The 23,003-nt window shown below is 38.2% G+C and overlaps 1 protein-coding gene across 1 annotated transcript in view; it reads right to left on the bottom strand.

The window, feature by feature from the left end:
* Positions 1-23,003, bottom strand: part of MOXD1 (monooxygenase DBH like 1) — an 82,930-nt gene that overhangs the window by 6,185 nt on the left and 53,742 nt on the right. Inside the window, exons 5-10 of the mRNA XM_004263819.4 lie at positions 15,383-15,562; positions 14,640-14,742; positions 13,004-13,170; positions 11,715-11,906; positions 10,102-10,161; positions 6,119-6,261 (exon numbers count right to left, since the gene is read on the bottom strand). Of these exons, the coding sequence (XP_004263867.2) occupies positions 6,119-6,261; positions 10,102-10,161; positions 11,715-11,906; positions 13,004-13,170; positions 14,640-14,742; positions 15,383-15,562 (845 nt within the window). The remainder of the gene's footprint in view (positions 1-6,118; positions 6,262-10,101; positions 10,162-11,714; positions 11,907-13,003; positions 13,171-14,639; positions 14,743-15,382; positions 15,563-23,003) is intronic.

Genomic DNA, 23,003 nt, shown 5'->3' with positions numbered 1-23,003 from the left:
AACCAACAGAAAAGACACAGTATATACTTTACCAATCAAATTGCTAAAGAAGGAAACCAGGAAATCTGACTTAACGAGGCACAACTCCTAATCCTCTGGACACTCCCTGAGCCAGTGAACGTTGGGAAGCACCCAGTAAAGCTGAATCTCCCTGATGGAAGCAAAAGCTTGAGAGCTGCAACAGATTAGACAGCATGATATAAGGCCTGGGACATTCCGTTATGGAAAGGCATTCAGCCCTAACCACTTAGTAAACATCCTCTAATAGATTTTTAATAAAATCTGAGGAAGGAATAACCCATGCATTGTGATATAGAGTCCCACCTCTACACACACAGCCCTTTACCCTCAAAATACAGAAAAGGAAGTACATAAAAACACATCACCCAAACGTCAAACTGTGGTGTGGAGAGAAAGAAAGCTGTCTCAGATTTGCTTAGAAGGTAGTAAAAATTCACCTATATTTAACCAGAGCAAAGAGAAGTTTTAAACAGAACTGGCTCAGCGTAAGCAAGAAATGACAAACAACCATGCAAACTTAGGGTGAAAGGAAATTATATCACATTTCATATAAGGAGACAGAAAAAATCAACTCTAGAGGAAGATATAAATCAATTATACTGGAGAGAATTCCCTCAAGTGTTTCACGCTGTAAGTTTATTTAATAAGAACATGAATTCAATTAAACAAGAGCTCAAATACAAGATGATAAAACAACACAATGAGATGAAAAGAGGGATAGCAGACTAAAGGAAATAAACTTAAGACAAAAAAATTAGTACCAAATAAGTGAGAAAAAACAGAGAGCAGAAGAGCACTTCTGAAAAATTATGGGAAGAAGCTTGAGAAAAATCCCAAATAGATTAGAAAAAAGTTTGTAGATATAAGATAAAATTCCCTTGAAATGAAAAAAAAAGAAGTGAATATATGTACTGAAAGAACACTTGGTGTTTCGGGAAAATTTGATTCATATGCTCAACACTGAAATATGTTCAATTTAACTTATGAATTCTCCAGGTAGAGGAAGAATGAGCCCATTCATCCAAAGACATCTCCAAAGGGGGAAAAAAACCCTAAGACTCCAAAATATTATATGCTGCCCAAATATAAATGCAGAAATTTTCAAATATAAAAGAGCTCAGGGCACATGGAAGCCCTTCTTGATTAAGCAACTTGAGGACAAAACCCTGAGGAATCAAATTAAAGAACTCAGAAATGCAGAAATCATATAAAGATTAGGGATTATCACTGAATCTATAAAAGTTGCATTAAATATTGTGGAAATTATGTTTTAGAATTAAATGTGAAAATTTAAAATCTTGAGAATACAAAAATTCTAATATAAATAATACATATTTGGAGGTACAAAAGGGAGGTTGGGAGAAAATGTGAAAGTGTGAATGTCCTCATCTTTATGATCTAAAACTGAAACATGTTTTTTAAAAAAATGTGTTAATATCTTTTATGATCTATTTTCTCAACATTTGAGAGCTCCTTTATACAATATCATCTCTTGTAGTTAAAAACAATAGCAATGTTTATTTGTTCAACAGTTATTCAATTTTGATTTAGTTTCTTTTTCTTCTGATAAATTAAAACAAAATTAAATTTTAATATTTTTGTTTAAAGCAGTGTACAAATTATAATCTTTCTAATGCTACTCTATTCATCTTCATATCAATACCTACATAGAAAAATGTCTGTAATGACATTCCATTAATGTTAGTGTTGCTTATTTCTAACAGAATTTGGGGTGATTGCTTTCGTCCTCTTTTTTTTTTCAATTTATTTATTTTTGGCTGTGTTGGGTCTTTGCTGTGCATGGGCTTTCTCTAGTTGCGGTGAGCGACGGCTACTCTTCATTGAGGTGCGCGGGTTTCTCACTGCGGTGGCTTCTGTTGCTGTGGAGCATGGGCTCTAGGCGCGTGGGCTTCAGTAGTTGTGGCATGTGGGCTCACTAGTTGTGGCTCGCGGGCTCTAGAGTGCTGGCTCAGTAGTTGCGGTGCATGGGCTTAGTTGCTCCGCAGCATGTGGGATCTTCCCGGACCAGGGCTCGAACCCCTGTCCCCTGCCCTGGCAGGTGGATTCTCAACCACTGCGCCACCAGGGAAGCCCCGTCCTCTTTTTTAAAACCTTTTCCCACATTACCTAAACTCTATAATAAAGCCTGTGTGACTTTTACACCTTATCAACATAAAGTAATTTTTTTCCTGCAAAGAAAAATACAAACACCTCTCTTATTTTTTTTTTTTTTTAAGAAATAGAACAACTAAGGCAGGAACTTTCCATCACATAAACCTCACTGGAACCACACAGACAGTGGTGATGTATGGTGCAGCAGAGAATACAAATTTATCTGAGCTCATTGTCTACTCTGTTATCTGATCTTTGGGAGTTTTTTGTTTTTCCTTAAGCCTTGCCAGATCTGTAGGAGGCAGAGAAAAACTGCATCCCCCAAAACAGACCATTCCTGAGACAGGATGTACTTGTCTCTATCTTTCCGCCAATGCATCCTTTAATCCGAGAATTGTTACAGAATGTTTAAAAAAAAACTGGACACCTAAATAGTCCTTATATTAAAAGCAAAAATAGGAGATTCTAGGTTATATGTTATATAATATTCCTGTTTAGTATTGTGTCCTAAAACCAAATTAGCGATATTCTTATAAGCAAAACAGAAAAAAAGCACTCAAACCATTTCTCTCTTTCTGACCTTTTCACCAGAACCTTGTTGGTTTGGCCTTTAATGATATTTATGTCAATGTGATGACGAACTAGACTTGAAAGTCTGATTTAAAGTCCAAACATGTATTCTATAACAGAGGCTCTTTTTCACTCATATTTTTGAAGAATAACTATATTTAACCATGTAGTTAAATGGTTTTATGCGGGCAATAACATCTCAAAACTGGCCTTGTTCTTTGAAGCAACCCTCCCTGTCCTTAGAAGTGATGAAAACCCCAACTTCAATATTTCCTGAAGGAGACCAAACGTGAGGACACTGACAGAGCTCGTTGGGACACAGGAGCTGAGTGTTTCAGAGACTTCACACAAGTTGAACACAAAAGAAAATAACTGGACCACAGAACACATTTCATTCATCTTGTAAATACACGGTTTTGAATGTTCATCCAACATTCACTCCAACATTCTCTTGATTAGGAAAAGTTTCTAGTCAATACGTTAAAAATATTCTAAAGGGAAAAAAAAACTACTTAAGTCTTAGTAAGAAACAATATAATCTCAATATTTTAAAGACAAGACTACATCCTATTGTTTTTAGAATGATGTTTTATGTGCTGTTTTGATTTTTATTGATATTTTATTTACTTATTTGCAATGTAGTTATTGATTGTGAACAAAAAGGCACATATATCAGCAACCACAATACAAACCCCAGCTCCCCCATTTAGTATGTACTCTATGAGGTTGAACAGATTTTTAATCTCATAGCTTCCATTTCCTCCTCTAAACTGGGATTGCAAATACTGCTCTACCTATTGGAATTGTGTGAAAATAAATTAAATGAACTCATGTATGTGAAAATACTTCATAACCTACAACCTAATTTACACCAGCATTTTGTTATTTGTATTTTAGTAGATACAGACTTATTGTCTAGTGGTCATTGGGTTGTCTGGATAAGAACTCAGTAGAACATATCTATGACTAGCAGGTTTAATTTAAAAATAAAAGTGTTTTTAGTTCCTAATTTATAATCCCTATAAAATTTTGGAACAAAAAGGAGACCAGGGCTTCCCTGGTGGCGCAGTGGTTGAGAGTCCGCCTGCCGATGCAGGGGACACGGGTTTGTGCCCCGGTCTGGGAAGATCCCACATGCCGTGGAGCGGCTGGGCCCCTAAGCCATGGCTGCTGAGCCTGCGCGTCCGGAGCCTGTGCTCCGCAAAGGGAGAGGCCCCAACAGTGAGGGGCCCGCGTACCACAAAAAAAAAAAAAAAAAGGAGACCATAATTATATTCTCCTTCAGATCTGCATTTTACCACATCCTCATTAAGAGTTTATTTAAGCTCTCCTTAAATACACCCCCTCAAAACTCTATGTGTACCTTTTGCCTAATTACATCAGTCCTTTTCATTTTGAAAAATCCTAATCATTAGAAAATACTTCCTTATATTAAAATAAAATCTACACTTCAAAAGTTCTACCAGCCGCCCTAATTCTTTGTGGCACTACTAAGAATGGATAAAACCCTTTTATTCTACATTAACCTTAATATTAATAATAATAATTAATTAATAATAGTTTCCATTTCTTCTTCAAACATGTTTCCCTGCACCATTCACATATCCTTACTTTCCCTTTACTCTTCTCTTTCCCTCACCATCTCCCAGAGATGCAGTCAATCAAGTCCAGAGAGGGCTACCTTCAAAAGCTAACCTGATTGGAACCATTTCTCATAAACACTATTGGCACCATCCTGGTCCAAGGCACCCTCACCTCTCAACTGGACAATCACAAGTCTCCAGGTAGATATGATTCTTTCCAATCTTGCCCTCCTAGAGTCCCTTCTCAATGCAGTAGCTAAATTAACATTCATAATACCCTATACCCTATAATAGCTTCTCTTCACACTTAAAACCCAAAGTCCTTATGTTGCCTGAAAAGTTCTACACTATATGGTCCCACTTGCTCTTAGACCTCGTCACCTACTCTCTGCCAGATTTCACTCTGCTTCAGCCAAACTCACCTTCTTGCTGTTCTTTGAACATGCTAACCTCATACCCAACATCCATTATACTGGCTCTTCTCCCTGAAGAGTATACTTGCATATCTTTCTTTGACCGTCTCCTGATCGCTGAGGTCTCTGCTCAAACATCACCTCCTGCTATGGTCTGAATACCTGTGTTCCGCCACCCTCCGAAATTCACATGTTGAAATCTTAATGTCCAGGGTGACATTATTAGGAGGTGGGGCCTTTGGGAGGCTCTGTCCTCATAAATGGGGTTAGTGCCCTTATAGAAGCAGCTTGAGAAAGCTCCCTTGACCCTCTGCCACACGAGGTCACTGTGAGAAGATGGCTGTCTGTGAGGAAGTGGGTCCTCACCAGATGCTGAATCTGCCAGAATCTTGATCTTGGACTTCTCAGCCTCTGGAACAGTGACAGATACATTTTCTGTTGTTTATAAGCTACCCTGTCTATGGCAGTAATGAGTCCAAATGGACTAAGACACCTCCCAAGAGAAGCTCTCACCACCCTACTGAGAACAACTATACACTTCCTTCACTGTCTTGATTATTTTCGTAACATCTTTTAATATCTGAAATTTTATATTATGTTGTTTAGTTGCTTATTACCTCTTCCCCACTCTTGCACACAATCTCAAGGGAGCAGGAATAATATTTCTCTTGTTTATAATTTTATCCTAAGTCATTTCTATTATATGCAATTGTGCACAGAGTTAACACAGAAGGCGTGAGACTGCCATCCTTAGGAACACCTGCTTGGAAGGCTGACCTTTGGCTGGCATCAGGGAACTTAAATAGCAAACAATTTCCTATAGGACATAAAACTTTCTCCAAATGATAAGAGTAACTTACTGTACCTAGACTGTACGAATGATGCTGTTTATGTTGAACACTTGCTTTCCTTCTGGGAGTCTGGAATTTTGGTATTTGCTAAGCAGAGGGCACCTATGTGACCAGCCCCCAATAGAAACTCTCAGCACTGAGTCTCTAATGAGCTTCTCCAGTTGACAACACTTCATATATGTTGTCATAATTTGACGTGGCTGGAATTAAGCACACTCTGTGTGACTCCACTAGGAGAGGTCTCTTGGAAGCTTGCATTTGGTTTCCTGTGGACTTTACCTCATGTGCCTTTTCCTTTTGTTCATTTTTCTTTATATTCTTTCACTGTCATAAATATTAGTCATGAGTACAACTATAAGCTGAATCCTTTAGGTCTTCCTAGAAAACTACTGAACCTAAGAGTAGTCTCAAGGACCCTGGACATAACAAGCAAGAAGGTCCCTTGGACTCCCCAATTGAAAATAATCAAATAGAACAGCACATGAAGGAATCCCATACCATGGTGATGAATCTACTATGAAAATAAAGCCCATCCTTACCCCTACCATGAAATCTGTTTACTACTTACGTGACTGGCCTGTAGATCTCCTTAACACCAATGAACTGAAGTTGCTCCATAATGTCTGGGATACTCGCACATCGAGTAAGGTTAATTCGTGGGTAATAAAGAAGGTATGAGAGACACATTTCATTCCTGGTGCTTAATCCTCCCTGAAAATGGAGATACTTTATTTAGAAACGTATATGTTCCACCAACTCTGACACTTATAGAACACAAGCTGCAAATGTTATGCAGTTTCTTCCCGTATTGAAACGTCATAAACCTTAAAGCTGAAAAATCATCACTTAAAGGCCAATTTGGTTTTTCAAAAGAAAGTGGCACAGTTAAAAATTAATAAAGTTATTTCCATCTGTTTAAAAGCTGCCTTTCTTAAATAACTTAATAATGTCCTCAAAGTTCAGAGTATGTGATGTAAACTTCTCACCACAGTGAACATTTCAGAGGATGTTCAGTAACAAGATACCGATCGGTCAGTGTGATGGAATCTTTGCCTGATTGCACTGAGTTTTCCATAATCTTGCTGTCATGTGTATAAACATCAGCAGCTGCATACCACATACCACAGGGGAGGCACAGTTCACAGTTTGAATCTAAGTAGTAAATTAGGTACTAATTAAAAAAGAAGAACGGCATCTGGAGTTGCTACAACAATGTCCAATTCTCAACTAAAAGTTATTAAACATGAAAAGAAACAGGAAACTATGATCTGTATTCAGGACAAAAAGTTAGTAGAAATAAATTGTGAGAGGACATGGATGCTGGATTCAGCAAAGACTTAAAAACAGACATAAATATATTTAAAGAGCTAAAGAAAGATGTTCAAATAATTAAAGGTAAATATGTGAAAAATGAGTGAACAAATAAGGAATGGCATCAGACAAAGGAAAACATTAGAAAAAAGAACCGAATAGAAATTCTAGAGTTGAAAGGTACTATAACTAAATTAAAAATTCACAGGATGAGCTGGAGAGCAACTTGACATGGCAGAGGAAGGAAGCCGTGAACTTGAAGATCAATCAATAGCAATTTCCCAACCCAAAGAACAGAGGAAAAAAGACTAAAGAAAGTGAAAACACCTCAGAGATCTGTAAGATAATATTAAATGTTCCATGTATGTAATTTGAATTCCAGAATGAGAGGGAAGAGAAAAAAAGAATAGAAAAAAATATTTGAAAAAAATGGTGGAAATCCTCCCAAATTTAGTGAAAAACATTAACTTACAGACCCAAGAAGCTCAATAAATGCCAAAGATAATTATGAAGACAGCCATACCTAGACACATCATAGTCATATTGCTAAAAGACAAAGAGAAAATCTTGAAAGCGGCAAAGAAAAACGATACATTGCATATAGGGGAACAGTAATACAGTGAACAACTGACATTTCATCATAAATGATGGAAGTAATAAAACAATATTGGAATCACATTCTCAAGTGCTCCAGGGAAAAAGAAATTAATCAAAAATTCTGTATCCAGCAAATCATCTATCTTTCAAAAGTGAAGGTGAAAAACATAGTAGTGTTGTTCACAGTTATACATTAATGTAGTGGTTAATATGCAATGATTTTACAAACTGCAAAACAGAATGCTTTGCACTTGATGCAGTATTGGGCAAAAGGAGAAGCTGATCTCCTCAGTGCAGCTGACACCTCAGTAAATATATTTAATTTGTTCCTGAGCTGGGTTGGCTATTCAGAGTTATACCAAATTGTAGGAAGGGAATTGGGCTTTTGTATTCTCTCATCAACCAGTCATTGGCTGCTGGCTGCCCCACTGAAGAGAGTATAACTTTAAGTGGGTCATTCCTTGACACCGATGGCAATGTCCAGTGAGGGACACACTTCTGCTTTTTTTCTATTGTATGTTTGTCTTATGTTATGGATTTATAGAATTTATTTTATATGCTGGATACTAATGCTTTGTGTATTGCAATTTTTTTTTTTCAGTTTACAACTTATCTTTTCACTTAATAGTGTTTTTTGGGTAACCAAAAGTGTTAAGGTAATCAAGTTCATCAATCTTCTAATTTATAGTTTGCACTTTTTATGTTCTGTTTAATAAGTTCTTACCCCAAAGTACTAAAGTTATATTTATATATATTTCTCCTAGTGGTTTTAATATTTTGCTTTTCACATTTTAATGTTTAATCTACCTAGAAATTATTTTTTTGTGCATTGTGGGAGATAAAGATGTAATTTTATTTTTGTCATCTGGATACCCAACTGTGCCAGTAATTCTTTAATGAAAAAGTCCATCCTTTGCCACTTATCTGAATGCCATTTCTATCTTAAACCAAGTTTCCATACAGGGGGTTTGTAGGTCTGTTTCCAGGATCCCTATTCCGGTCCACTCTTCCAACTCTGGACCCAAACCACACTATTAATCACCATAGCTTTAAAATAAGTCATCAAATCTAGTAGCTTGTTTCCCATCTTGTTCTTTTTAGTAGTGTCTTGCCAATTCTTAACGCTTTGCTCTTTTATGTAGATTTTACAATAAACTTGCTCCGTGTAAAAGCGAAAACTGTAACATTTTTAGAAATTTTTTTTAAAAAAATAGGAGAAAACCTTTGGCTAGGTGAAGATTTCTTAGTTAGACACCAAAACCCCAAATCATAAAATCTCTCTGATCTTTCTTTACTGGAATTATATCAAATTTATAAACCAATTTAAAAAGAAAAAAAAAGAAAAAGAAAAAGAAAGATTATCTTTGTTTCACTGAGCTTTTCTATCCATGAACACAGTATCTCTTAATTTCTTTAGGTGATCTTTAATGTCTTACATAATGACTAATAATTTTCTCCATAGAGATCAAACACATCTAATGTTATTTTATTTCTATAGGATTTATAGCCTTAAATTGAATTTTCTTGAGATAATTTATCGTACACTAAAATACAATTAACTTTAGATTTATCAGTTTGGGGGAGGTTTTGATGTGGAAAATTACAATATCTGTAAATAATGTTTTATTTCTTCGCTTCTTCCTTTCTGATCTTTATCTCATTTTTTTCTTTTCTACTATGATATTGAATAAAACCAGTGATAATAAACATCCTTGTCTTCTTCCTGACTTTAAAGAATTACTTCTAGCATTTCACTTAGTTTGATATTTGTTATAGATTTTTCACAGCTAATGTTTATCTGGTTAAGGTAATTCTCTCCTATTCCTAGTTTGCTAAATGTCCTTTATTCCCCCCATGACTGACAAATTTTATGAATGCTTTTTCTGCCCCTATTGAAGTGATCATAAGTCTTTTTCCTTCGATCTCTTAATGTATAATGGCATTAGTGTATTTTCTAATTTGAACCAATTTTACATTCCTTAGTTAAGCCCAAATCAGTCCTAACGTTACAGTTTTATATAATGCTGGATTTGGTTTGTCGATACTTTGTCAAAGTTACTTCCCTCTGGTGCATGTTGTGGACCTTTCTCGTATTGCCCATATCAAGTTTCAGTATTAAGCTTATGCTAACTTCCTAAAATGAGTTGGTAGAAGGTGTTCCCCCTTTTTTTGTGCTCCCTGGAAGAGACCGAGGAAGGCATGAGTGATTTATTTCTTGAATGTGTGGCAGAACTCCCCAGTAAATCTGTTGGGACCAGATTTCTCTTTGGGTCAGAAGCGCTAAGGTCATGGAATTTATTCTTCCTTTTGAAGTCTCGATTCATCTAAGTCCAGACTCACGCGCATGGTCATTAGTGACCACAGGTCTTTATAATAATATTTGGTGAGGAAAAACTGAAAGACTAAGGATAGCTTTTCCTGAAGGGGTCACTAAATTATACTGCAAATATTACCAAAGTATCATTAGTTAATCTGATAAAATGCTAAAACAGCTCTGATTTTACTTTTATGATGATTCATGTTCAAGACATTCAGGAATTTTGCTTCCAAATGTGAATGCTTTTCACTTATTTCTCTTCTAAGATCAAAGTTTATTCCTCCTCCTCCACAAATAAATTTTAATAATAATAAAATTCTTCTTACCCAAGTCATCCGGGCTCTATCTTTTGTGTTGTAGCGACACTCAGTAATTAGATTATCTCCCTAAAACATAAAAGTAGAAGCTTTCAGATTGGAGTTTCATGTTGTTCTATTTATCTAATACATTTGTAGACCAACAGTTTAATTTGCTATATGAATGCATGCATTAAGTACTTTGATTCATAAGAAGACCTTTGATCTATTAAATTCTAGGTTTGCTCATATAATAAGCAAACAAAGAAACAAATAAGGCTCTCTTTGTTCAAGCCAGACTCCACCATGTTCTAGCTGCATGACCTAGGTAAGGAAATGACTCAACTGGGCACAATTTGTTCATCTAAAAAATAATGATAAAAATAGCACTTATCTTGCACAGCTGTTGGGAGATTACATGACAGAGCACACATTTAGCTCTTAGTACAGATAAAACATTTCATAAAAGTTAGCCACAGATACTAGTTATTGTGATTATCTCCTCATTTACGTTATTTTCTTTAAAGGTCCTTAGGTATTCATTTTCTTAAAACAGATTTATGAGGCAAATTACTAGTAATTTATTTTTCCCGTACTTTCCAACCTTTTGAACAGTTCCGCACATAATGAAAATAATTTTTTATGGCTCCCCAGTCAGGTGAGTGGACAGGCTATTCATCAGAGGGAGTGAGCTCTGGGTAATGGCCCCCAGATTTGTCCTCCCTGCCTAGATATTCAGAGAGCCCAGAGATCAGTAGCTCAACATATTTACACCCTACTTATGGCACACCAGTTATGTGTCACAAGGAGTTCTGAGATAACCCAATAAAACTGGTTGGAGAGTCCCAAGACAAGACAACACCATAAAATGGAGGGTAGTCCTTAAGAATCTTGAGATCACTGTTTCTCAAATTTCATCTTCCTACTCTCAGGGTGTATCAGGGAATTTCTGCATGTAGAAAAGATATTGCTATTACTCTCACTTCATAACTAGTATAAGTATCTGACTTTTAAGAAGAGAATAAGGGTAGGAATTTATATAACTATTGAGCTTGATGGCCATTAAACAAAAAATTTGACAAAATGAAGCATCATAAAATTTTTTAAATTCTTCATTATTATAAAACATAAAATCCTCTTCTGTGTCCTTCCACTAGAACCCCAAGTACTGTTGCAAGCTGGATTACACACAATAGAATAATTAGCTATGTCCAAATATCTTTGTCAAATGAAAGAATCACCTTATATTCATTTTTACTGAAATGAAACTTCCAAAAACTATCTTATGGTGAAAGCAAACTTCTGATCTTACCGTTACCTGAACTGCAAGCCAAAGGATTGTTAACTGGGGAGTCAAGTAAAAAAAAAAAAAAAAAAAAATGATGCTTACGCACAAAACCCAAGTTTTTATTTTCTTTGTAAATCAACAACTTGAGTTGCCCCTGGGAATAGTAAGAAAAACGAGTTTCAGTTTGGGAAAACAGAGCAAACACATTCCATGTGGCTTGTGCGACAGCCACGTGGGTGGCTTTGAAGATATGGATGAGCGAGTCATTTCACCAGTAGAAACCTGGCTAATTCTCAGCAGACCTATGTCTCAGGACTTTGATGACATTCAGTGAAAAAGAACAAAACAATCATACTGGTAAGATTGTTCGTTCTTCCTTTAGGTACTGAAACTCCTGGAAATTGAAGTCAAAATCATCATCATAAGCAAGTAATCTCATTTCCTCCCCTTTGCGAAAATGACGCAGCCGGATGCCTCTGCCTGCCAGGTGAGCGTGGAGCAGAACAGCAAACACGTGGATGCCACTTGGCTTTTCAACTTCCAAAGCCTACAGGGGACACAGGGGAGGCCTGATTAGCCCAAATAAGCTCAGACAGTTCACCTTAAAACAGACTTGTAGAGACAACTGAGAAGAAATGCTTACACAATTTGAGTGAATGCATGAACTGCCAGACATTTTGAATTTGGATTTTTCCTGACTTATACCTAGCAGTGATATCTTTGTGAAGCAATACTGGCTGGGAGAAAAGAAAAGGAACTAATGCTTGCTGAGGACCAACTGGACCACTTCTAAATATTATCTTTCTTCTTTCTTCTTTTAGTAGGTAAGAAAGCAGGCAAAGCTCCTGGCAGAAAGATTCCAGTATGTTGGTAGCTTGCACATTGAAACTCTTAAAAGGAGAATCTATTCCCACTTTTCCGGATAAGAAAACTGAACTGGGAGAGTGAAATTAAATGAAATGCTCATGGTCCTACAGCTAGTGGTTGATGTCATGGCAATTTAATTCAGGTCTAAATGGCTTAAATAACTCAGAAGAGCACAATCTTTCCACTCCACCAGTCTGCCACACTGTCTACAACCACAATATCCTATAATTCATAAGGAATACTAACCATGTCGAAATACTTTAATTCAAGGAAAAAGAACTATAAATGGAAGCAGCCATTATGAAATACTTATATATGGTTTTCTCTTATCCAATATGTATTTTTATATTAGTTTTCTGGCTCTTTGGTTAAAGAAGAGAAGGCAACTACAAATCAGAGAAAATGAGAAAAAAAATGAAAATGAATCATGGAAAAAACAAATATGGATAAAAGATAAAGTTGAGAAAGGAAAAGGGAACTACACAAACAAAGGTCAAAATTGTAAAAGAGAAAGTGAAGTATCCACTATGAAACAATCAAAGGAGGGGAAAGGAAGGAAAACACCCTGAAAATTATTCCTGTCTTTAGAATTCTACACCTGTAGTCTTCAAGATTTAAAAAAGCAATAAAGGTCTTGCTAAAATTGTAAATGATTGTTTTACAGCATGACAACAAGAAAAAGATTAATAATAAACTAACTTGGAATTTTCCAAACATAGTTTCTAAGAGCATAGATTAATCTGGAAACAGCAGCTCATAGACTCAGACATAGCATACCTCTTCCAGGCATTCCAGGGTGCAGTGACCCTCAGACCGGAAATCAGGCAGGCCTGGAGGGATTGTGTGGAAGAGGCTTACCCAGAGGCCAGCCTCAATCACCCCAGCGTCATATTTCCTTATATCTGTCGTGTGAAATAGCCTCAATCCAGAATTATCTAATAAGCCTGGAACGAGCATTTAAACAAGAATAATTAAAAGTGAGTTTAAGTTCTTAAAAAAGAAAAAGTTTTCCAGATTCAGTTGAAATGGGTTCATTGGCTTTTCTTAAAAATCTCACAAGGGAAAGGAGTACAAGCAAAGATTAATGGATGGCAACATTCAGCTTCACAAAGAGGTTTTAAAAGACAAGTCGCCATATGGTCTGCAACCATTCTTGACTTACACAGCATACCACAGGAGACACATTTGTGTTGACTAGCTGATATATTCCACAATTACCTAACATGAAGACAGAACGAAAATTCTAAAGTCATTCATTAGATTATAGAATAACTCAACAGGAGTTTCATTTTACATTGTTTTGAGGTGAAGTTCAGTACCATTTACATAGAGGTGAAAACCCCTTGGTCTAGAAACCACCTGGTGATGGAGAAAAGTATTAATGGTTAACTTTCTTTATAGTTTATTACCAGTGTTTTAATAATTCGTCAGTCGTTCGATCAACAAACAGTTATTAAGAATCTATTATGTGAACAGCACAACAACAGGCACAGTGGGGAGGAAAGATGAATAAGACACATCTCTTTCTGTGACATAAGTTATCATAAGGACGGACAGTATGAGCCCCAACACTTCATAAATCCGTTCCACTATAAAATTAATTGCTTCTTCTCTGCAGTGGTGACTTACCTACCTGTGACTACTGAACTGACCTTTGGATCAATTAACATATATATAATTTTGTATTAATTGTTGTGATTATTTTATTGTTTCTCTTTTCCCCTACACTATAATGTCCATGAAGGTGGGGACATTATGTTGTTAAACACAGATCCAGCACATCACTGGTGCTCAGTATTTGCTGAAAAATTGCACCAATCAGTGTAAAATAATAACTTTAAGTTTCTTCTGTTGATAATTTCATATTAAATCCTTCAATTTTTTGGCTTTGGAATATTACATAGTAAATTCAGGTGTAAATACTTACCTCTCTTCATTTCAACATCATATTACACAGTGTCACTGCATAAATATTTTTGAGTATATTTATGGTTTGCCTATCACACAACAAAATGCTTAATATTTTCTAGTGTGATGAATGATAGTTTTTTATATATGCTTTTAGAAAGAAAATATTTTGTAAGCACCATATATTTGGGACTAATTTACATCATAAAGGGAAAAGTCTATTATTCTACTTCCTGGTAAGTAATATGCAAATTGCTTTTTAAAATTAGTGATCACATGTGCCCATTTGCCTGGTTCATCGCTGGTTAATGACTGTTGTCCCAGTGTAACTACTAATAGTGCCCTTTTTCATTCTAAAAAAAGTATCCTAATTGGATGACAAATGCATAGGTTAATTCTTTCTACCACTGGATGTTATTTTATTTTAAGTCTGTTTAACTCTGTTAAAATAAAAAGTTACAAAACTTTTAAAATCATAGGTAGAATGTATAAAGAATACACTCACCTTCCTTATATGTTGGATTGTCGTAATGGACTTCCAGGAGCACATAATGAGGGTCTAACGGAGTACCGAGGGATAATCCAACATGAGGTGGATAGGAAAAACCCTAAACAAGCAAAATTCCATGACATACTGTCCTGTGAAAGTCCCTCAGAGCTCTGTTCCACCCAAAAGCCAGCCATTCTCAACGATATTTCAACGTTTTTCAACTCCATTCATCTATAGTTGATCAAATAAAATGGCTTAAGGAAAGAATTACTTCCTATGGAAAGAAAAATAAACCACCCTCATATCAAAAATACTATATAGGGCCTCCCTGGTGGCACAGTGGTTAAGAATCTGCCTGCTAATGCGGTGGACACGGGTTCGAGCCCTGGTCCGGGAAGATCCCACATGCCACGGAGCAACTAAGCCCATGCACCACAACTACTGAGCCTGTGCTCTAGAGCCCGTGAGCCACAACTACTGAGCCCACGTGCCACAACTAATGAAGCCCGGGCACTTAGAGCCCATGCTCCGCGACAAGAGAAGCCACCGCAATGAGAAAGCCCGTGCACCGCAATGAAGAGTAGCTCCCCGCTCGCAGCAACCAGAGAAAGCCCACGCACAGCAATGAAGACCCAACGCAGCCAAAAATAAATAAATACATTAAAAAGAAAGTATATAGAGTTTTACATGTAAGTGTTAGACTCGTAGGGGAAAAAAGGTCAATTAACTTCGTTACATCTCAGTAATCACTGGCCCACCTCTCCACCAATGGCCCACGCAAAAATGACAGTCTCGCACGTGAGGAAGGCATCGGGCATGTTAGGGTGGTAGCACTCGTGGCCGTGGTCCAGGACGCTGTCGCTGAAGTTGCTGCTGCACTGATAGAGCAGGATGTGATGGACCAGACTCTCGTGGCCTCTCTGTATCACGGGCTTAACCTAAGCAAGCACAGGTGAATGCAATGAATAAAAACACCCTACCACACCCTACGATAAGCATGAAATGAGCATAAATGATTATTAGGTTTTCAAAGGAATAGTTTTCTCATCTATGTAATGGTTATGTGGCTGCAGCATAATTTGTTCTGGAGACGATGACAGTGATGATGATGATGGTGCTGACAGTGATGGCAGTGGCAAAGACAATGGCAACAGCAAAGATGCGATAACTATTTACTCCTCCGAGAATCCTAGGACTTCACTAATCTGTTGTTTGCTTTTTTAACTCACTGTTGTTTCCCTTAACATTCTGCATAGCAGCTGTTTCAAAACTTGCTTGCTCTCTTCCAGGTTTTACTTTGCCCTGGCACTCTGTCTCTCTCTGTCTCTCTCTCCATCTCTCTGTCTCTGTCTCGCTGTCTCTCTCTTTTTCACATAGAAAAAAAAAAATCACACAGGCATAAACGCCTTCAGTCTCCCTCTCTACCACCTCAAAATGTTATCTTTACTCAACCCTACTGGCAGTAATAGATCATGTATCACCTATCTATCTATCTTTCTATCATCTATCATCTATCTATATGGTACAGACCATAGTGCTAGGCACAAAGGAGGGCTCAGTAAAGGATATTTTTATTTTAGTGATTAAAATCAAATTCTAACAAGAATGTTACCACTAGAACTTAGGAGAGAAAAAGTCACTGTAGCGATGCACTCCTGTGACACTGCTCAAATTAGAAGAAGAAAACTGGTGAAAATAGAATGAGTGGTAAAGTTGGTCCTGAAAGCGTGATTTAGGTGACTATGCTCCTTCCATTGGCCCTTCTGTAAGTCCCTTCAGAACATTGTCCAGGAACCCAGAATGAGCTAAAAGCACATTCTAACAACCCAAAGAGCCTTATATCCAGAGGAAGTGGACGAGCCCTGTACTTAGCTTAGCTGGGCTATAGGTGTTGCCATTAGTTACAGGGTTCTTTGAACCTTCTGTTCATCTGCCAAAGAAGGCCTGGTGTGTTCCTAAATTTCCAAGAGTTTAGCTGTCTTAGAGCTCATCCACATTTGTGCTTTTAGCCCTAACTACTCAAATGCAAAAAATTCATAAAGGTGAAGTGTTTTCAGCTATTTTCTCCTAAGTCTCTCCATTTTGATTTTCTAGTTTTCTTTATATATATGTGTTTACATATATATATGTTTATATATATATATGTTTATACATATATGTGTTTATATATATGTATATATATGTCTCTCTATATATGTTTATATATATATGTTTATATATATGTTTATATATATATGTTTTTATATATATATGTTTATATATATATATGAAAACCTCAGCAGCCAAAGAGAGAAGCAGTAGGCAGTGAGTAGGGATCTGAACGGGCCGTCAGAGGTTCAAGTTTTTAAATCCAGCTTTTCTTTTGTGTTGCATAGAGTCCTGCCACACCTAACCCACACGTACATTTTTAACATCACATTCACAGAAAATGACGCTGCACGTGGTTGTGTTTGCACTCGCCTCATCTCTAGAGGATCGTGTGCCCTGAAGACAGAAACTATTTTCTATTTTGCTTGAAAATGACAGTTATTGTTCAGGCATGATTGTGTAATATATAACGAGTACACAGAAGGACAGCCCAGGATTTCTACGAGGTTGTAGTTTGCACATTTAGTTTGAGCTGTTTTGCGAGTACTTATTTGGGCACCTCAGTACTCCAAGGGGGACAGGAAACTGCTAATATGTCCATAGTAAAATATTCAGGCACATGTGAGGTTTTTGCTATGTGCCTTCTAAGGCAGAACCTGTAGGTTGTACCGAGCTCTACAAGGTAGGTCCTGGATAGGAGCCCTTAGGGCAAATGAGGGTTGGCTGTTGCCAAGGCAGCTACGTAAACTAGAGGCCTTCATAATGGCGCAGCAAGAGGGCGCTAAGAGAGGGTAGGGGCAGAGTATGTGAGGCTGGGTGGTGCCTGTCTTAGAGGAGCTTCAAATAAACTTCTTAAAAAAAAAAATTCTTTAAGAACAAGTGCCTTTGTATGTACAAAGGAAGTGCTGAAGCCAACACCAAGTTGCCAAGCTAACAATGCATTCTAGGAACAATAACAGTAACGTCTGTCTTTTATTTAGCACCTACTAACTACCAGCCACTATTGAGTCATTTCACATATTTCATTTACTATTTATAACAAATCTATAAGGTAAATGTTATTGTCTCCATTTTGCAGATGAGAAAACTAAGACTCAGAGGTTTAGGCAGCAAGTTCAAAGTACCATGGCTAGGAAGTGGTGGATGGGGATTTGAAACTAGGCTGGTCTGACCCCAAGGTCAGTACTCTTCTGCTGCAAAACATTTTTGAAGGAAGATGCGTTGGAGATGCACCAATGACCTTGGAGGTTGCTCCCAGTGAGCGGGCGGATGAAGGGTTTCACATAAGGCAAGTTGCCGACAGCTGTCAGGCAGATGTCAATGCCAGGAGGTGCTTTCAGAGCCACTATGAAAATCCCCATGCCATACTGCCATCAGGGGAGCAGTGCCAGACTGGGAGGGAGCGTCATGCCTGGGGAGTCTCCTGCCCTCCTTGCCACCCAGTCCAAGTACCCTTAGCCTCTAGGGAGAGGAGACAGACTGTGACCTTTAACTGTGCTCTCTCCTAAGGAGAGCAAATAACAAGGTGTCTCCTCAAAACTCAGTGAAGGCTTTAAGGAGAATTAAATTGCAATCCAAGCCCCAGGTTACAAATGGATAGTACAGCCTAGAAAATGAGGATTTCCTAAGAAAAATACACTCATAAAACAAGAAGGAAACTTACTGCAGGCAAACCTAGGTACTGATCATAAGAAAATATAGGAAGCCTTGGAAGAAGTGAAGCCCTTGGAAAAAAAGAATTTTTTTCTACTGTGAGACGAAAGAGACAAAGAAAGAGAAGTGCCTGAGGATGACAGGTAAGGATAACTACTGAATGAAGAGGCCACGGACGGAGGAAAAATACGAGTCAGCAAACTCCTGAAAAGAGGAGAATTTCTTGATAGAGAATTTTAAGTTGACCATGGGGGATAATTAAGTGAGACACCAAGAATATCCCCACGGATGCGAATAACCCGACAGTGTAGGGTCCAAGTTCCAGGGAACGTGAGCTCCTTGATGAGAGCGGGACAGGGCCCTTGGCTTACGGTGCCCAGCACAGGAGAGAATTTCCCACAAAGCTTCCTGCCATGCTTAAGAGGCTAGTGACACCAGTGCATGGCTACCAATCACCAAATGACAGCTGCAGGTTATCTTCTGCTGCCGCAACCTGTTCCACGAACACCTGAAGCAGTCACAGCACTTAGTTTTATCCCCTGTGGTGATATCCTTCTTTTCTCCCGAGTAAGGCTGAGGCAGAGACCCGTGAGTACATCTGAGGAAGGAGAGTGAGGTGCACCAGGGGTCCATGACGCACACTGCTTGTTGGCTGAATGCAAACATCAACACTACTCTTTCTCGTGCTCTTGGTAACAGTCCACAGGAAAGAATTTTCCTTTTGCATCACTGCCTTGTTTGAAACAACGGTGGAGTGCTATACTTTTGTATTTAAATATTTCGGAGACAAATAAGGCTGTAAGGCTTATTTGTCTATCAGGCAGCACTTACAAAGGATTTCCTATTTTGATTACTACTTCATAGGTGTCACATTATTATCACAATCAAAATGGGAATGCCAAAAGTTGCCCCTGTTCAGAAAAGTATTACAATGTTAGAAATTGTCACAGAAGGTCATGGCAAGATAAAGTACACAAATATAAATAAACTGGCATTCCTGAGACTGTCATGAACATTTAATTGAATTTTGCTTTTAGTTGGCTATATGCCAGCAGAAGAAATAAATAAAAAGAAATATTTTTTAAAAGTGCCTATGGAAGTGGGTGGCAATGACACCCACCTCATGACATATTAAACTGTGTGACTGACCACTGTGTTCTTGCACATAGCTGGAATTTACAGACCTAGAGCAGATGGTAGGCCTGTACGCCCACCTTCGTATGCAACAGAAGCCAGGGAAGGACGGCCTGGCAGCCACGGGTTATCTGTTAGCATGGGTGCAAACTAAAACACAGCCGGAGAGCAAAAACGCAGATGAAAAAGAGAAGGAAGTCTTCAACCTGAAGGATTTTAGCAGGTAAAACAACCCCTCCAGTTAGTTCAAGAAACTGGAACTTTGGGATACTCTTGAGAGGACTTAGCAGTAAAGAGAAGAAGAAGAAAAAATAAAAGCTGCTAAGCATAGGCAAGACAAAGATGAAAATTAACATCGATGGTAAAATGACCTAGACATTGAAAAGCCCCAGATATTTATACTGTTTCTCATGACCCCATCTTTTCTTGACCTCTTTAGTCAGGTCAAAGCAAAGTCTCTGCAACACCCAGACTGCTTAATAACTACTTATTGAATGGAAATGAAGTGACTACTCCCTTTTTCATGAAGCCAACATTAAGGAGGTTGAGTCATCAAATGCAATGCCTCCTAACTTCCTGACCATCTCAACTCCAGTGACTTATGCTGCATCCCACTTCCCTCACCATCTCCCAGAGATGCAGTCGACCAACAAGTCCAGTGAGTGCTACCTTTAAAAGGTAGCCTGATGCCAAGGAGCAACAAAGCCTGTGCGCCACAACTACCGAGCCTGCGCTGTAGAGCCCGCGAGCCACAACTACTGAGCCCACGTGCCACAACTACTGGAGCCCACGTGCCACAACTTCTGAAGCCCATGTGCCTAGAGCCCGTGCTCCGCAATGAGAGAAACCACTGCAATGAGAAGCCCGCGCACCACAACGAAGAGTAGCCCCTGCTCGCCACAACTAGAGAGAGCCCGCGCACAGCAACAAAGACCCAACACAGCCAAAATAAATAAATAAAATAAATATATTTATTTTTTTAAAAAAAAGGTAGCCTGAATGTAACCATGTTTTCTCAACTTTCAAATATCAATTACCTTAGTACTAACACTTGCAGAAAGAAACCTATTTTTTGCTTAATTCCCCTACACTGGGTTGAGCAATGTTCCTCCAAAATTCATGTCCACCTGGAACCTCAGAATGTAACCTTGTTTGGAAATAGGGTCTTTGCAGATGTAATTAGTTAAGATGAGTTTCCACTGGCTTAGGATGGGTCCAAAATCCAATGACTAGTGTCTTAATAGAAGAGAGAGGAGAAGGAGATTCAGACTCAGACACACACACACACACACACACACACACACACACGCGCGCGCACACACACACACACACACACACACACACACACGGAGATGGCCACGTGAAGACAGAGGCAGAGACTGAAGTCAAGTTGCCACAAGCCAAGTAACCCCAGAAGGCAGCAGAAGCTGGAAGGGCCAAGGAAGGTTTCTCCCTTAGAGCCTTCTGAGAAAGCATGGCCCGGTCAACACCTTGATTTTGGACTTCCGGCTGCCAGAGCTCTGAGAGAATCAATTTCTGCTGTTTCAAGTTACCCAGCTTGTGGTCATTTATTATGGAAGCTCTAGGAATCTAATACAGACCCCAATCTCAATTTTTTAAAATAAAAAACTAACAATTCTCAGATTTTTACACCTGTACCCAGGCCATGGTTGTCTCTGCATTTGTTTGTGATGTGAACTTATCACAAATGTACATTGTTTCCTCTTATTTGAATAGATCTGTAGATTAGTTAATAATATTGTATCAAGGGTAATTTCCTGGTTTTGATAGTCAAACTAAGTAAATGTAAGATGCTAGCATTTAGGGAACTCTACTATTTTTACAACTCTTTTTGTAAGTCTGATATTATTTCAAAATAAAAAGTGTAAAATGTAAAAACAAATAAGATTCATTATCTATAGCTAAATATATGTGTTATCTTGCTTTTGTTTTTATTTTTGGCGGGTAAAAAAGAGGGGGATAAAATGCCCTTCTTGACTGATCTAAGTATACTGAGCTCAGTGAGAAAAACAGGAGGTGATTAGAGCTCTTATGAGCAATTTTCCTATACTTATTCTTCCAAGTCTACCCATTTAAGATGTGACTTGCTGGAACATGAGTGGAACATAGCTCTCCAAAACCAACTTGCAGTCTAATAAATTAAAAATTAAAACAAAAGGAAAGAGGTGATGGGTGGAATCTGTAATGAGCTGGAAATTTTGTAAATCCCCATCACCACTTTTCTCCCTGCCCGTTCTTGTTCCTGGCATCCCTCTTTACATACGCACCTGAAGCACAAGTTGCTGTCCATGTAATATCAGGTAAACCAGCTCTGACAAAGGTTATCCAAAGGGCACCTGGCTCCTAAAGTGATGCAGCCTATGAGAACATTTCAGCCAGAACTAGTAGTATAGATAGATGATTATAAGGTCATGTGACTATTTGCTTCCCTCTCTCCCTTTCTCCCTCTTTATCTCCATCCCTGATGGGGAGAGCTCTTTGAGAATGACAATATATCTGACTTTTAAGAGGCACCCAAATTGAGCAAGAGAATGATATCACTGTCCCACAGGTAATCCACTCTGAGAAAGTTCAGGGTTCAAAGCAAAACCCGACTTATTGATATGGCATTAAGAGATCACAGCTTGAATGGACTTGGCAGCTAAAGCCCAGGAAATCATGTTCAAATCAGATGGAGGTGACTAAAAGGAATGAAGAAAAGGGAAAAACCGAGGGAAAGGAGATCGCTGGGAAATAATTCACTCCCTACTGCAATCCTGAATTCTCCTAGGAACTACCGTCTTCATGCATGACCATGCCCGTGCAGCCACAACTGACCAGTCCAGGGATGGGTGCCCAATGCATCCATCCTTTCTGGGGATTTTCAAACTATGAAAAAGAACCCACTGCCTTCTAGAAGGTGGAGATTGTGGAAGAAGCCAGCATGTGGTGAGATACAATAAAGTCAGCACACAGGAAAGTGCCAAAGCCAAGGCAGTCTTTGAATACCTAACTTAGGCCGTTCCTGAGACCAGCTGCATCTCTGCCATTCTGTGGCTTACTTATTCAACCTTTCCTCTTATTTCATGAATCAGTACATTCCTTTCTATTTCCTAAGCTAGTTCAAGTTGGGTTTCTGTTACTTGCAACCAAGAGCCCTGATTAATAATCACACAACTATATATCATCAACTTATCAATATGTGTGTGCATTTAGGTATGTGCTATCTGAAAATATCTTTTTTTCTCTTAGGAAACTTGCCATATAAAACTGCTTTGCTTTTGTTTTACTCTTTTATCTTAATTATTATTCTTAACTGGATCTGGGTAAGTTAATAACAAAGTTACTTCAATAAAATGCCCTTAATAGGCAATATGGGGGAAAAAAATCACCCCCTCTAACACACATAAATGTCTCTCTCCCTTGCTTATTGATTTCTGAAATTCCACATAGGCACTTAGTACTAAGGCTGTTTTACTTGGTGAACATGCAAATACCCTTGAG

This window comes from Orcinus orca, chromosome 12 (genome assembly GCF_937001465.1).
Source record: "Orcinus orca chromosome 12, mOrcOrc1.1, whole genome shotgun sequence".
Lineage (NCBI taxonomy): Eukaryota > Metazoa > Chordata > Mammalia > Artiodactyla > Delphinidae > Orcinus > Orcinus orca.
This window is presented reverse-complemented; position numbering and strand designations above follow the sequence as displayed.